Source organism: Penicillium chermesinum (assembly GCF_028974085.1).
Source record: "Penicillium chermesinum strain IBT 19713 chromosome Unknown utg000003l:1.0-5111272.0:1.0-5115320.0, whole genome shotgun sequence".
NCBI lineage: Eukaryota > Fungi > Ascomycota > Eurotiomycetes > Eurotiales > Aspergillaceae > Penicillium > Penicillium chermesinum.
In genome coordinates, this window is record NW_026695313.1 from 4528868 (window position 1) to 4542534 (window position 13667).

General features: G+C 46.1%; 4 protein-coding genes across 4 annotated transcripts; all 4 read left to right on the forward strand.

Annotated features, from left to right (window-relative positions):
* Positions 1 to 5510: 5510 nt before the first annotated feature.
* On the forward strand, positions 5511 to 6075 carry N7468_004667 (uncharacterized protein; the record flags this gene model as incomplete). Its single annotated transcript, XM_058473964.1, has 2 exons — positions 5511 to 5784; positions 6032 to 6075. The coding sequence occupies 2 exons, from the start codon at positions 5511 to 5513 to the stop codon at positions 6073 to 6075; spliced, it is 318 nt and encodes a 105-aa protein (XP_058332967.1).
* Positions 6076 to 6864: 789 nt separating this feature from the next.
* Positions 6865 to 7074, forward strand: N7468_004668 (uncharacterized protein; the record flags this gene model as incomplete). Its single annotated transcript, XM_058473965.1, has 1 exon — positions 6865 to 7074. One exon carries the CDS (start codon positions 6865 to 6867, stop codon positions 7072 to 7074), a length of 210 nt encoding a protein of 69 aa, XP_058332968.1.
* Positions 7075 to 8069: 995 nt separating this feature from the next.
* On the forward strand, positions 8070 to 9582 carry N7468_004669 (cation diffusion facilitator family transporter; the record flags this gene model as incomplete). Its single annotated transcript, XM_058473966.1, has 9 exons — positions 8070 to 8151; positions 8207 to 8256; positions 8315 to 8359; positions 8410 to 8557; positions 8607 to 8687; positions 8742 to 8806; positions 8859 to 9093; positions 9147 to 9226; positions 9283 to 9582. The coding sequence occupies 9 exons, from the start codon at positions 8070 to 8072 to the stop codon at positions 9580 to 9582; spliced, it is 1086 nt and encodes a 361-aa protein (XP_058332969.1).
* A 718-nt stretch (positions 9583 to 10300) lies between these two features.
* Positions 10301 to 11019, forward strand: N7468_004670 (uncharacterized protein; the record flags this gene model as incomplete). The annotated part of the gene is made up of 2 exons (XM_058473967.1): positions 10301 to 10475; positions 10538 to 11019. 2 exons carry the CDS (start codon positions 10301 to 10303, stop codon positions 11017 to 11019), a joined length of 657 nt encoding a protein of 218 aa, XP_058332970.1.
* Positions 11020 to 13667: the final 2648 nt, after the last annotated feature.

Below are 13667 nucleotides of genomic sequence, written 5' to 3' on the forward strand. Positions count from 1 at the left end.
TACCGTTCCTATGCTAAGCCTTACACGGACTCGAATCCTATTGATTATCGTGCAGGACGTGCCAGAAGTGCGCGCCAAGTGAGTCAGAAGTAGTGATACTAAGTGAGCTCCCTTACTTGTAGATTGGGTTGTCTTAAAGATGAACCGTGAAGTGTAAAGTACTAAAGGTAGAAACCAAGTAAAAATGCGAGATTGATCGCGAAGAACTAATACATGATGCTTGAATAAGTGTCCTTATATATCTAATCCTTCCGATCCTGGCTCTGATCGGTCCATACTCTTCATAACGTTACAGCGTGCCCTTCATAACATGGCAAGATCTACTTGTGACGTTTACCCAATCGGCCCTTGCTGACTGTTCCAAGTTGATTGGCTCTCAGCGTGTCTTCTTCCATTTAGCACGTTTTCCCGTAAGACCCAAGTAGCCACCAGATCACTTCCGCCCTGGCATGTAAATAAGTAATGTTGGCTTTGAAAGCACTGGATGTGTGGGCCAAAGCCCAGATTATAGTATACTGTACCTTTAGACCTAATGTGTGCTCCCTCTGACAATGCCAAGTATATTCTATACACTCGAAGCTAAAGCCAAGGTTGAAGCGGATAGTCCTCTCAAGCAAAGTTGATTATATAATATACTTCCGATCTGGGCTTAGTGATACTCTGGACACTGCTAAGAGAAGGCTCGACTCGGCAGTAATATGTACAGTAACATCCAGGCTATTGCCTGCTGAGAAAGAGGCGGCTGAGGGCTCCCATTCCTATAAGAGCTTCTTAACATATCAACTTACACCCTATTACGACTCTCAGAAGAAAGTATCGAGTCCTCTTCCATACGGAGCCCTCTTCCGTCCAGTTGATGACAGCATATTTTGTCACATCCTTTGGTAGCCAAGAATCGACCCGATGTATTCGCATTTACTACAACATTTGGCATATCACGTCAGCTATATCATAGTAGCTTGTCTGGTCACAGCCGATTACAGCACCAGAAATCTCCTCTAAAGAATATGCACTCTCCCTAAAGAGCTTATTGCACGGTGGACCGTATATCTCTAGCACGTTGTATTCTTGTCAAGTCAAGCTACTAGCTTCCTCGTACGCAGCTTCAGGTGAAATCGTGAAATTGTGTGAAATATTTCATATTCTGTAGCATCCAAAAGATGATATTGAATCGCAATGACCCTTTCTACATCAATCCAATTGAGCAACCATAAGTTGGAGTGCCTGCATACTTCAGCATATAGCATTCATGCTGTGGAATGCCTACTGTATCGTGAGTCTCTGGAAACAGTCTCTTCTCTGGTTTTCCGCAAATCACGATCTGTCATCACGGTCGGAGCCCGGTAATGGGAGCTCTGACTAGTCGTCAACGTGCTGCCTGCTGGATGATGTCATGTAGTTTACATACCAATTGCGAAGTAAGAAAGTCCCAAAAGCCCGAAGTATCCGCTAACAAAATATGTATCTGGCCAGTCTCCCGCATGCGAATACCTACGCACACATCTGCATCACACATCTTGCTATATTCATCATGTTTGTCCTGCGACGGTACTGTGATGACGATGATGATGATGATGTATTCATTTGCCCGATGTAGCTCGCTCAATATATGCTGCTATGCGGGAGTGCTGTCGGGCCTGCCGACAGCTTCAAGGTGGTTGCCAGCCAGTGACACTGAACGACCCCTGAATGGTCGTTCGAGAATAGTAGGTTACGTAAGCACAACAAACAAAGGAAACTCAAACGAACGTCACCCTCGTCCCCTCTACACTCCACAGATCCTTCCCCCCCACTCGTCTATTTGCACAGCCATATTGGCTGTCGGCTGCCGCTCTTGTGCTCGCTTGCGTCAAGGGAGTACAGTGGACCTGGCACTGCACTCCTAACGGGCTCCATCCTTCTCCTTCCGTCACACTGTCCTAGGGGGTCATTCTTTTTCGTCGCCTTCTTCCACCCCGAGAGCCATTGGGTCGACTGCTCGGAACTGTTCCAAGAGATTTGTCCGTACCATGAACTCGGCCACAATTACGCGGGCAAAAGACATGATACTTCTCACAAAAAGAAACTGTGGTCTTGTGTTGTTTTCACGTTATGAAGACAACAATGGCATGTTAACCGCCCTCGTTAAACTGCGGTCACCATATGGGTCTCCGGCTCATTTTCAAAAATGGGGTGGGCAATAAAATCTTTGTAAACAAACCGGTGAAAGGGTTGAATCAATATTCCAAGGGGTTTTCATTATTGCCCACGGTAAATTGGTGTATAACGTAATAGTCTACAAGCAGGAAAATGGTATGTTCAAATCGCCCTCTTTGTGGCACAAAATGAGTTGCAAGGAAGTACTACGATCAGTTAATTCCGAGAGACAGTAATCCAGAATTTGACCCCCTCAACTTGAGCTAAGAACAAAGAAGCATTCAAATGAGGCTGCAGTAGACTGTTGCGCCCGAACGGTGAAGGCAGCGAGACCCCAAAGAGTGTCAGTAGCGAACAGCCCGGATTGGCTATTTCGGGAAGTGGATTGCCGTTCCCAAATGGTGGCAGCGGGACACTAAAGAGTGTCTTCGAGACTACATAGCGAAAGCGATCATTATCTTAGGCAAAAAGATCACAATGTGGTGCCCGTTCTTTTGTACAACTAGGTAGGCGGTGTTTATAACATCACTATGCTCTTTATGAGTGTTTACGTTTATCATTATTTCATCGAACGTGGCCATTTGAGGGTGATCAATTGTCACATTAACTAATTAACTGATTTAACTAGTTGGTTAGTTAACTAACGTAATTCCTGCATGACCGGGCCACCCGGTTGAGCAGGCCACCCCCAAACACATAGTAAATGCAATTTTTCAGGTCATGATATATCAACAACCATAGGTTATTTTTACTTACATATTAGGATATAGGCTTTACTTAGCATGTGAAATAATAAACCTTAGCTTTAGGTAAGTTAGATGATTATTTCGATGCTTTACCATAGAATACGCTGTAATTTTGACGTGAGGGATGTAAGTATATATATCTCTATTAATACTTCCAATAATTCTTCAATACTTTGCCAGTAGATTCTAAATACTATCTATATTATATCCTTTTAATATCTTATCGTAAATACATATGGTTGTTGAGACACGAAGTGGTAATTTATCGCATTTAGTATGTGTTTTGGGGTGGCCCGCTCAACCGGGTGGCCCGGTCATGCGGGAATTACGTTATGAGATGGTGAATGAATAACACAAATGTGGCTGATGAGTGGCTAGTTGGTCTTGAACGTGCCAGGACCCAGGCCAGCCTCAGAGCCATTTTGCCTTGTGAACTAAGGGCCGACCTTCCGGGTAGGTACTATAAACATGTCAATAAGAGACTGCGCATAGTAGAAAATTGAAAGTCTGTACAAAAGATGAATTTTGGTTGAGTGCATTGCCATGCCTGGTCGCATCCGAAAAATAAACCGATGTGGCCAGAAATAAAATTGATGAAGACGGTTTACTGAAGAGATAAGTTCAGTTGACCATCCGTACTGTCGTTTCTAAGCCCAGCGAAAATAGACTGATATGACCGTAATGAAACCGATGAAAATAGTACAGAGATGAAATCTGATCACCGTTTATGAAGATGTTTAACAGATTTTGGTCAACATAAGGAAACGGTGAAATTTCATCGAACATCCAACGTACTTTCAACGTACTTTGCTGTTCAAAAATGGTACAAGGTAGGAGTGAAAAGATTGGCTAACCAAGAGACCTTCTCTATATCAAGCGTAGGTCCGTGCATTTCCTATTACCTTGTGAGCCCCCAGATCTCGACCAGAAATTATTTCAACCTACTCCATACTTTACGAGCACTACCTCCGCTGCATCCCGAGCGATCGGACTGGACCGAAGAACCTGAATCTACAACCTTCATGCTCACCCTCATGTTCACCCATGTTCAGTATCTCCGTACAGTATACTGTACTAAGGAAAGAGATACAGTTGAACGTAATATCAAATATGAGCATTTGCTTCCTTTCCTCGACAGTTCTCACACTGTATTTAGGTCCTGGGAGCGTCCTAGCGTCATCCACCAAGGTTCAATTGTAACCTTGTGCATACCAAAGGGCAAGGCTGATACGGTATGGGATGGAGAGATGACAGACTGCGAATTAAAGACTAGCATAACTACACGATATTGCAAGCACCATGATAACATAATTAATCCAACCCGTCTATCCGAGTCGAGCCTGTGCGATGTTACTGCACTCTTAGCAATGTCCAGAGTACCACTAAACCTAGATTGGAGATAGATTATATAATCAACTTGCCTTGAGAGGACAAGTGTCAGAGTACGGTGACTCAGCAAGAGGAGAAGTGGCTGATCAGGTAGAGATACGGTGAACAAAAGGAACTAAGATAGGAGGGAATGTCACCGAGTCCGATTGTCTCATGAAAGCACAAGTCTGAATATTGAGGATTCAGACTACAGATTTACCACTGCAGCTTTTATCCTTTGCCTGATTACCCCGCGCCAAGACGTAAAGGCCCTGAACCCGATCCGACCCCGCTTCATGGAGGTCCCGCCAGGGCAGCAAGGTCTGCCCAACTGATCGAGGTCACGTTCTGTCCTTTCTTTCACAACAGGGAAGTAGTGGTAAAACCGAACCAGTGATTTGTAACATAAGAATAAAGTGTTAATAGATCCTTCGCGGTAACGGAGCCATTTTGTCTATTTCAGGAGCTGCTTTTGCGTTTTATACATCGGCGAAACGCCCATAGTGCACGCAGTCACGCCGACGTCTTGGTGGGCGCTATGTCGACGCCAAGCCTGCTATCGCCAGATAAAAACCGAACGACAGGAATTTTCCTGCGCAGCTAATTTTAACCAACATAAACATTACATAGCGTGAAAATTCAAAGGACGACGTGGCCAATTTTATCGCCTGGATGCAAAAGCAAATTTCCTCGTCATTGTGCTGGCTGCCCTACTCTGGCTACATAGCCTGTCAGCCTACATAGGCCTTTCTACATAGCACGCCAGCCTATATGGCCCTGGCTACATAGCCAGCCGCCCCCCAGGCCACATAGCTGTTATGATTGAGATTCTTTGCCCAAGGATGCGGGACCCGAATCCGTACTTGTGGAGCATATGTCCATGGGATAGCTATTCCTCGGGGACACGTGGGTTGTGCTTCCATGTGGGAGTCCACCATCGTGGTAGAAATCTCCGGGGGGGAATTTGTCCTTAAGTATCAAGCTACCCCAAGGTAGGTTGTACCTGGGGAACTTCCTTCCTGTGGTTTAACGTCCTCGAGGGTGTTTGCCCCTCAGGATCCTTTACCCTGAAGAATAGTGGCCCTACGGTCATACACTCCGGCGGGAGTTCATTCCTGCCTGATGGCGACACACTCCCAATGGCATTAGCCATACTTAAAGCGAAAAACAGGGTTTTTTTTGGTGTGTTATAGGGCTCAAAGCGAGAACCAAGGCACGAACGATGCCGTTGCTCTCGCACAGGCTACGATCGGCGTCCACATGAACGAAGGCACGGATGTCGCGCAATCCGCCGCGGATGTTGTTCTCATGCGGCCTTCTCTGGCTGGTATCCTCACCATGATGGATGCCAGTCGGAAGTCTGTCAACCGCATCAAGTTCAACTTTATATGGAGCTTCGTGTACAACACCTTTGCAGTCCTTCTCGCTGCGGGTGCTTTTGTCAATGCGAGAATTCCTCCAGAGTTTGCGGGGCTGGGAGAGTTGGTGAGTGTATTGCCAGTCATTGCTGCTGCGTGTTACGCGGTGCCTGCTGGTCACTGTGAGCGAGTGCTGATAGGGCAATAGTTACCTTATTGTAAACGGGTAGTAACCAAGTAACAATGTGAGATTGATCGCGAAGAACTAAATACATGGTGCGAAATGAGTGTCCTTATATATCTAATCCTTCCTACTCCTGCGGTATACTCCCTAGGGGTATGTATATCCTTGGAGTCGCGGTAACTATCTACCCCTGCTTGGCATGGGTAGATGGTCACGGTCACATGTTCGGTGCGGGTAAGAGGGTAGCCGTTTCCTGCGTCGCGCTAACCGTCATGCCGTATAATCGAGAATGGAGTATATGGTATTGGTTGTGACGGTTAGTCGCAGGCCGTTTCTGGCTCCTTTTCCGAAATGCTTTCCTCAGGGCCTTCGGGGCGTGCCTGAGTATACCGAAACGCACGTGAGGACGCTAGTGCTTTAGCGTCCGTGGAATGATTGGTTCCTGGTTGCCCTCAAATAACTGCGGCCCCCGCGCCTCTTTGAGGTCCGTAACATCAGGCTCTTAACATTGTTATACACAGAGCCCAGCACGCGAGGTCATGGAAGAGAAGGGGGCAGTCTACTAGCGCTTGGGGCCGTGTATTACCCTAAAACCCTTATCCGATTTAGATGATAAAGATGAAGCGATCAAGAATCTAGACAATCTTGTACTTGTTCTAACAAAGCCGCTAGGTAGGTTTATGAGGTTATGATGAGTAATGATTATGCAAAACTGCAAGATAATATCATGCTTAGGAGTAACGGGGAATTATTGCCGTTTCCCCTTCATGTTCCTAAACTGGCAGGAAAACGAACTATTAACCATCCGAAAACCGTGGGTGGTCTTAATCCAAAACACTCTCTGCGTACATTTCAGCATTGCGTTTAACATATCACGTGTCAAGGAAAGGATATGCGGATGAGTAAGCAATTAAATGGTTGGACAAATAGCGAATACCGGAGCGAGAGAGCCTAGAAAACATCGAATTTTTCGAGTAATAACCTCCATTATTAGATGGAGTTGATTTTTGATGGTGGGACGACATGGACACAACTGGTCAAGGCCTAATGAACAAGCGATAGTTGTTCTTTCATGGGTGAAAGTGATATTCGTGAGAACCTTGCGGGCGAGTACCTTGCGGGTGAGGACCTTGCGGGCAAATTTCTTCACATTCGGCCAATGGCTGGGAGTTACTTGACCCCCAGTGCCTTATGGGGCTCAGGGTGCTATATCGTTGATGAACCATGCTTGTTTAACTCTATTTCAACCTCTATCCACCAATTTGATGGCATTGACCCATAGCACGCCGCCTAAATAGCGACACTATCATCCTGAACTGACACTGAAGCCAAACCCTTTCAGACTGGTTTCTGCTGTTGCTCTCCGTCCTGACACAGCAAGGAGATTGCAAGCGACCGTTTTATCACGGCGTTCTGGAGAGTGATTCCAAAAAAGATTGACCAAAGTGTTTTGGCATCACTTATCGGTTAATCGCTGGAGCTAATGCATAACTCACAGGCTCTTTGTTAAGTAAGGACTGGAATTCTGTTCTCCGATAAGCCGGTGGTAATCGAATTCAAAGAATGTGTGATATCAAATTGCATTAATTCACTATATCATGATTCCTACTACCACACCAAAAAGATACCCTACGAAATTACCTAAACCGAATCTTCTATTATCTAAGTACTAACTTACTACTGCTATCCGTAGCAACACACACCGCTTTCGGGGTAGCCTGCGATGGGCACTTACGGCCCTTTGAAATTAATGGCTGGAAACAAAGCGGCAAAATTCATAAATCGAGGTCAAATATTTGCCCCAAGAATGAAATACTCTAATATCTTCAAAAGATTGTTCTGGTATTGAAGTATAGAGAGCTAGGAAAGCTCAAAGGGAATAACAAGATCAAGGCAATGTTTTTGAGCATGTTCACCCCCAGTCACGCTGAAAGACCCGTTAGCAGGACAGGAAGCACTCCGATAGTTATAGAGAGTAACTTGGGCAGGCAAAGAGCCCAACTCAAATGAATTATTGCGCTGTAAGATCCAGGCAAAATAACATTGAGACTGTAACGCCTACAAAAACTTGAACAAATACCTCAGTGGAGATTGCTGTCCCGGCTTTGTTACGCCCACCAATAAATGCTCAGCTTTCACGAGTGGTCGGGACTTTCGAATCCGAGCGCCGAGCCACGCTTGAGGAAAAGCTGAAAAAATCGACTCAGCCCCCTGCCTCTCTCTTCATTGTCATATCTTTCACCACACTGCTACCCTGTCCACATCCTGTTCTCAACCATGGCGCTTCACTTGACTCAGTCTAAGCGACTGCAGATTGTGATATTCATTTCTCTATCCTTCTTTATAACGGAAATATCTAGTACCGGTGCCAAGTACCCTTTATTGACAATTGTGTGCTGACTTTTACTGAATAGTTGGGTTCTACACGAGTTCTCTTGCCCTTGTCGCCGACGCCTTCCACTATGTACCATAAGCCCCTTCCCAATTTCTCCTTCGAACTGGTGGAGGCTGACAAGTCTTAGTTAAATGATCTCATTGGATTTGTTGTTGCATTTGCCGCTTTGAAGGTTCGAAGTCCAATTTTCACCCCTTGGTCCTTGCCTCTAACAGAAATCAGATTTCCGCCAAGAAGGACTCACCTCAAGACCTGTCCTTTGGCTGGCAAAGGTCCCGACTTCTCGGTGCATTCTTCAACGGTGTCTTCCTTCTCGCGTTAGGTGTTAGTATATTCTTACAATCTATAGAGCGATTTGTTTCTGTGCAGGGTACGTGGCATCCTGTCTATCAACATTGCTCCTGCTAATGTAAACGCAGTTGTGGAACAACCTAAGCTTGTGCTTATCGTCGGGTGCATTGGCCTTGGTCTTAATATTATCAGCGCCTCCTTCCTTCACGGTATGTGCTATGACTCTAACATCGCACGGTTTCTAACCTGTACCTTCTCCCTAGAACACGATCATTCACACGGTGGGACTCTAGAGGGTACAGGGAGCGTGGAAAGTGGAACAGAGGAGGTCAGTATATATTTTCAAAGCGTTTGGTCGATTTATGCTCAGGCTTATCCAGGCACCTGCCTTGCACGACAACCATCGTCACAACGATCTTCGACTATCCAAAAAGGGATATGATTTGGGCATGTTAGGAGTTCTGATCCACGTCGTGGGTGATGCAGCCAACAACGTTGGTGTCATCATCTCGGCCTTGGTGATCTGGCTTACTTCGTCTCGAGCTCGCTACTATGCAGATCCTGCTGTCAGCATGGCTATTGCCATAATAATCCTCACAACATCACTTCCACTAGGTTCGTATCTCCTTAATGAGGGACAGTTCGGTGACTAAGGATTGCTTTTCTAGTGAGGAACTCGGGCAGAATCCTTCTTGAAAGCGCCCCGACTGGTATCAACCTTGACGACATAAGACATGATCTTGAATTGGTGAGCTGCAGTCCTGGGATCCTAGTCCTTGAATTAGAATTGACGATGAAATCAAGATCCCGGGTGTTCGATCCATCCATGAGCTACATGTTTGGCGCCTGAACCAGGAGAAGGCATTAGGATCAGTCCACGTCGCCATTGTGAACGAGACTGTCTCCGAATTCGTGAAGATTGCAAAGATCATGAATGATTGCTTCCACAGTTATGGTATCCATTCGGCTACCGTACAACCTGAGCTTGGCTCCCCTCTCATTTCGGCAGAAGCGATGGGTACTATCTACCAGGATAACTCGTCGCCGCTATGCCAAGTCAAGTGTGGAACCTCTTCGTGTGAGATCTTGACCTGCTGTGGCTAGGCTGAGGTTTGAGTACGCCTATTAGGCTACAATAGTGCTTAGTGGAGAAGATATCCTATGAATGGAATCTTACGGATAATCTAGTAGTTTGAAGGTGGGATATTTAGGATAGTCATTAAGGAAGCAGTCACACGTCAGGAGACAATGGCTAAGGATATGTATCGAAGAGGGAGATGAGTGAAGGGGTATCTTGCTTTTTTACACCTCCCTTGCTGCTGAAATAGGAATCTGGGGGATAACACGCCGATAAAACGAAAAAAGGACCTAGTGATTTGATCTTTTCCCAAAACATAGCTGCTCATGCTGATGCAGAGATTGACTACATTCCACAGGAATAGCTATACTTATCAAAATATAGCCCAGCAAAGGGCCTAATCAGAATTGATCAAACCAGTTGTCGGTCCTCAAAAGACTGCCTCAGCCCAAGAAATGATCATTTCCCTGTCAACCCCTCAGATGACACGTTGACACGTAATCCTGATAATTTCGCATAGATTTATTGGCCATCAGCAATAGTGGGGACCAGCTAGCCCGATAACTGCGGGGTCCAAGGGGGCTGGAGGGAGGGAAGAGAGAGGCTTATAAGTCCTGCTTTTTGCCACATTCTGGAATTACCGCATCTATCGCTTTCAAGTTTCTAAACTTGCCTTCTACTTCCTATTCCAACCAGGTTCTTTTCCATCATTTTACCGATACGACTTGCTACCACTGACGAGAAATGTCAGAGATGTCGGGTCTTCTGGGCAAAGTGGCGGGTCAGCTATCCGGGCAAAAGTCATCCCAATCCTCGAACGGATCCTCGGGGCTCATGCACAAAATGACGGATACTCTGACCGGCCAAAAGCATCCGCAAGACTCCCAGAACTATCAAGCCACGAGACCTTACTCGGAAGGTGGGTTTGTTTTCCGGATCCTGCAGCATGTATGCTCGTATAAGATGACTAGAACTGACCAGAACCATCTGCCCTATCAGGATACCAGCCGGGCCAGTTTATCCCGGCCGAAAGTCAGAGATACAATGAGCCTCGCTATCAGGAGGGACACGGGAATTATGGCACCCCGAGTGGTGGCTTTGGAGGTCACGGCGATGGGCGGGGATTCTACCCCGGCGAATCCACCAACGGCCATGGTAGCCACGGAGGATATGGGATCCCTGCTCCCCATGAAAGAAAGTATTCTTCCCATCAGGCTGGTTACGGTGGACGTGGTGCATCAGGTGGCCATGACCTCGGCGAGCATCGACGGGAGTATCCTGAGGGTGGACACAACGCCCCAAGTAGCTATGAGGGTCATGGAGAGTACCGAGGCGGACATAACGGTCCAGTCAATTACGCTGCAGGCCATGGCGAGCGTGGCGTCTCGCACAACAACAGCGGACATGGTGGCTACGGAAGTGGCCACGGCCAGTACGATGAAGCCTATCACGGCGGCCACTAAGACTGCAAAGGGTACGGAGTACTGTGTGTAACCACCATGGAATATAACACGGACAGCCGTCAATTCAACATAGTGGAATTGGAAACATTCTTTAGATCCTGCCAAATTCGAAAACAGAAAACAGATTCCTTCGCATACACTCTCAGATTGTTTTCCCAGCCCTTTGCCGAGACCCCCTAGTCTGTATTCAATTAAGTTGAAGATCCTATCTATATTTGGAGGAGTGAAAAAAATCACTGATAAACCTTAGGGTGGGGAGGTATTGGACCGCCGGAGGAGTTAATTATAAATACCCCTACAGGAGGTCGGTTTTTCTACTCAACGGGCATTTAATCCAAAGTTCTAAATTCGACCTGCACATTCTTGCACGGCCTGGTTTGTTGGAAAGTAAATTGCCTCTTCCCCGCACGCATTTATCTCTGGTGTGTCAATCTCAATACCATCCCTATCTACTTTAACATAGCGTTGAATCGCAGTTTTTAATATTTTTGGCATCTCTCCCCGGTTTTACACACACCTGGATTCTTTAGGCAAACAGAGCAGAACGCAGTGCCCGATCTTTTGTACAACTGGGTAGCCAGTGTTGATAACTTCACCGTGCTCTTTGTGAGTTTTTACGTTTATCATTATTTTATCGACAGACATCGACATATCAAACGTAGCTATTTGAGGATGATCGTGTAACATTACGATGCTGAATGAAGAGTACATATGTGGCCGCTGAGTGGCTAGTTGGTCATGAACGTGCCAGGACCTAGGCCAGCCTTAGGGCCATTTTGAAATGTGAACATAGTAGAAAGACGAATGTCTGAACAAAAGCCGAATTTTGGTCAAGTGCATTGCCATGCCCGATCGCAACCGAAAAATAAACCGATGTGCCAGAAATAAAATGGATGAAAACGGTTTACTATTGTAGAGATAAGTTCAGTTCACCATCAACGCAGAGATTCAACTTACAGTACGCTCAAGGCGAGGAAAAAATTATGGGGGCTGGTGAAACTGTGACCGAACATTAACGAACGTGGGCGTTTGAAAGGGAGGTGCAAAGATATTAGGACTTTAGGTTAAGTGTACGTACTGTCGTTTCTAAGCCCAGCGAAAATAGACTGATATGACCGTAATGAAACCGATGAAAATAGTACAGAGATGAAATCTGATCACCGTTTATGAAGATGTTTAACAGATTTTGGTCAACATAAGGAAACGGTGAAATTTCATCGAACATCCAACGTACTTTCAACGTACTTTGCTGTTCAAAAATGGTACAAGGTAGGAGTGAAAAGATTGGCTAACCAAGAGACCTTCTCTATATCAAGCGTAGGTCCGTGCATTTCCTATTACCTTGTGAGCCCCCAGATCTCGACCAGAAATTATTCTGTTGGGATATATGGTACCAGTTCGCTACTAGCCAGATTCGGCTAGATTCCTCTCACCACCAATACACACATCTCTGATCCTATTTGCTCTGCCGCATACTAGTCTATACTGTTTCAGCCTGCTCTGACATATTCCAACCTTCTTTACAAGCACTACTACCTCCGCTCCATCCCGAGCGATCGGACTAGACCGGAGAACCCGAATCTACAATCCTCAAGTTCAGTATCTCCGTACCAAGGATTTCCTTTCGTAACAATCAGCAAATTTCCTGCACAACGTCTTCCTGCTTAACGATATTTGTCCAGGCGATATGGCTCCAAGACTCTCGCCTTCAAAGTTTGTTCTCATCCGCGATATGATAGAGAGCGAATCTTTCACCACCTCCGACATGGCTGAACAGGCTGAAAGCAGCAAGCAGACCATCATCAGTATCCGCAATAACTTGCGTCAATTTGGAAGCTTATACGTACCACAAACCAGTAGGACGAAAACAAACTGTGATGCCCTTGATGATCGAAGCCCTCTGTGATCACCTATATGAAAAATCTGGCCTCTACCTGGAGGAGATGGTTGTAATCCTATGGGATGAGTTTCAGGCCATGGTTGCAACCTCCAGCATCAGAAGAGCCCTTGTCGCGACAAATTGGTCTAAAAAGACTGCACGGAGACGTGCTAGAGAAAAAAAATGCCGATCTGCGTGACTATTACCTGCATAATCTTTCGGATTTTAAATCGTACCACCTAGTCTATGTTGATGAATCTGGATGTGATAAACGTATTGGGTTCAGAGGGACAGGCTGGGCACCACGTGGCACGTCCCCTTTGCAGGTAACGCAATTCCATCGTGATTAGAGATAGCAGATATTACCCGCGTATGCACAGGATGGGATCGTTCTGTCGCGTGTCTTCCGTGGTTCTACGGATGCCACCGTATTTGAAGGCTTTATAGCTCAGCTGCTACAGCATTGCGGACGATGGCCAGAACCTAAATCTGTCCTAGTCATGAACAACGCATCATTTCACCGACCAGAAAGGCTTGAACAAATGTGTGCGGACGTAGGGCCTCTATTTGCCACCCTATTCGCCGGGCCTGAACCCAATTGAAGAGATTTTTTGCTGACCTCATGGGATTCATTATGGTTAACTGGGACTATTGCGAGAAAGACCCAGAGCGAGGATTTGGTATTTTTCTTGAATGGTGTATTAATGTTGTCGGTGCGAAAGCGAGAGTGCCAGAGGCCATTTTCGACATGCGGGCCTGAATATAGAAG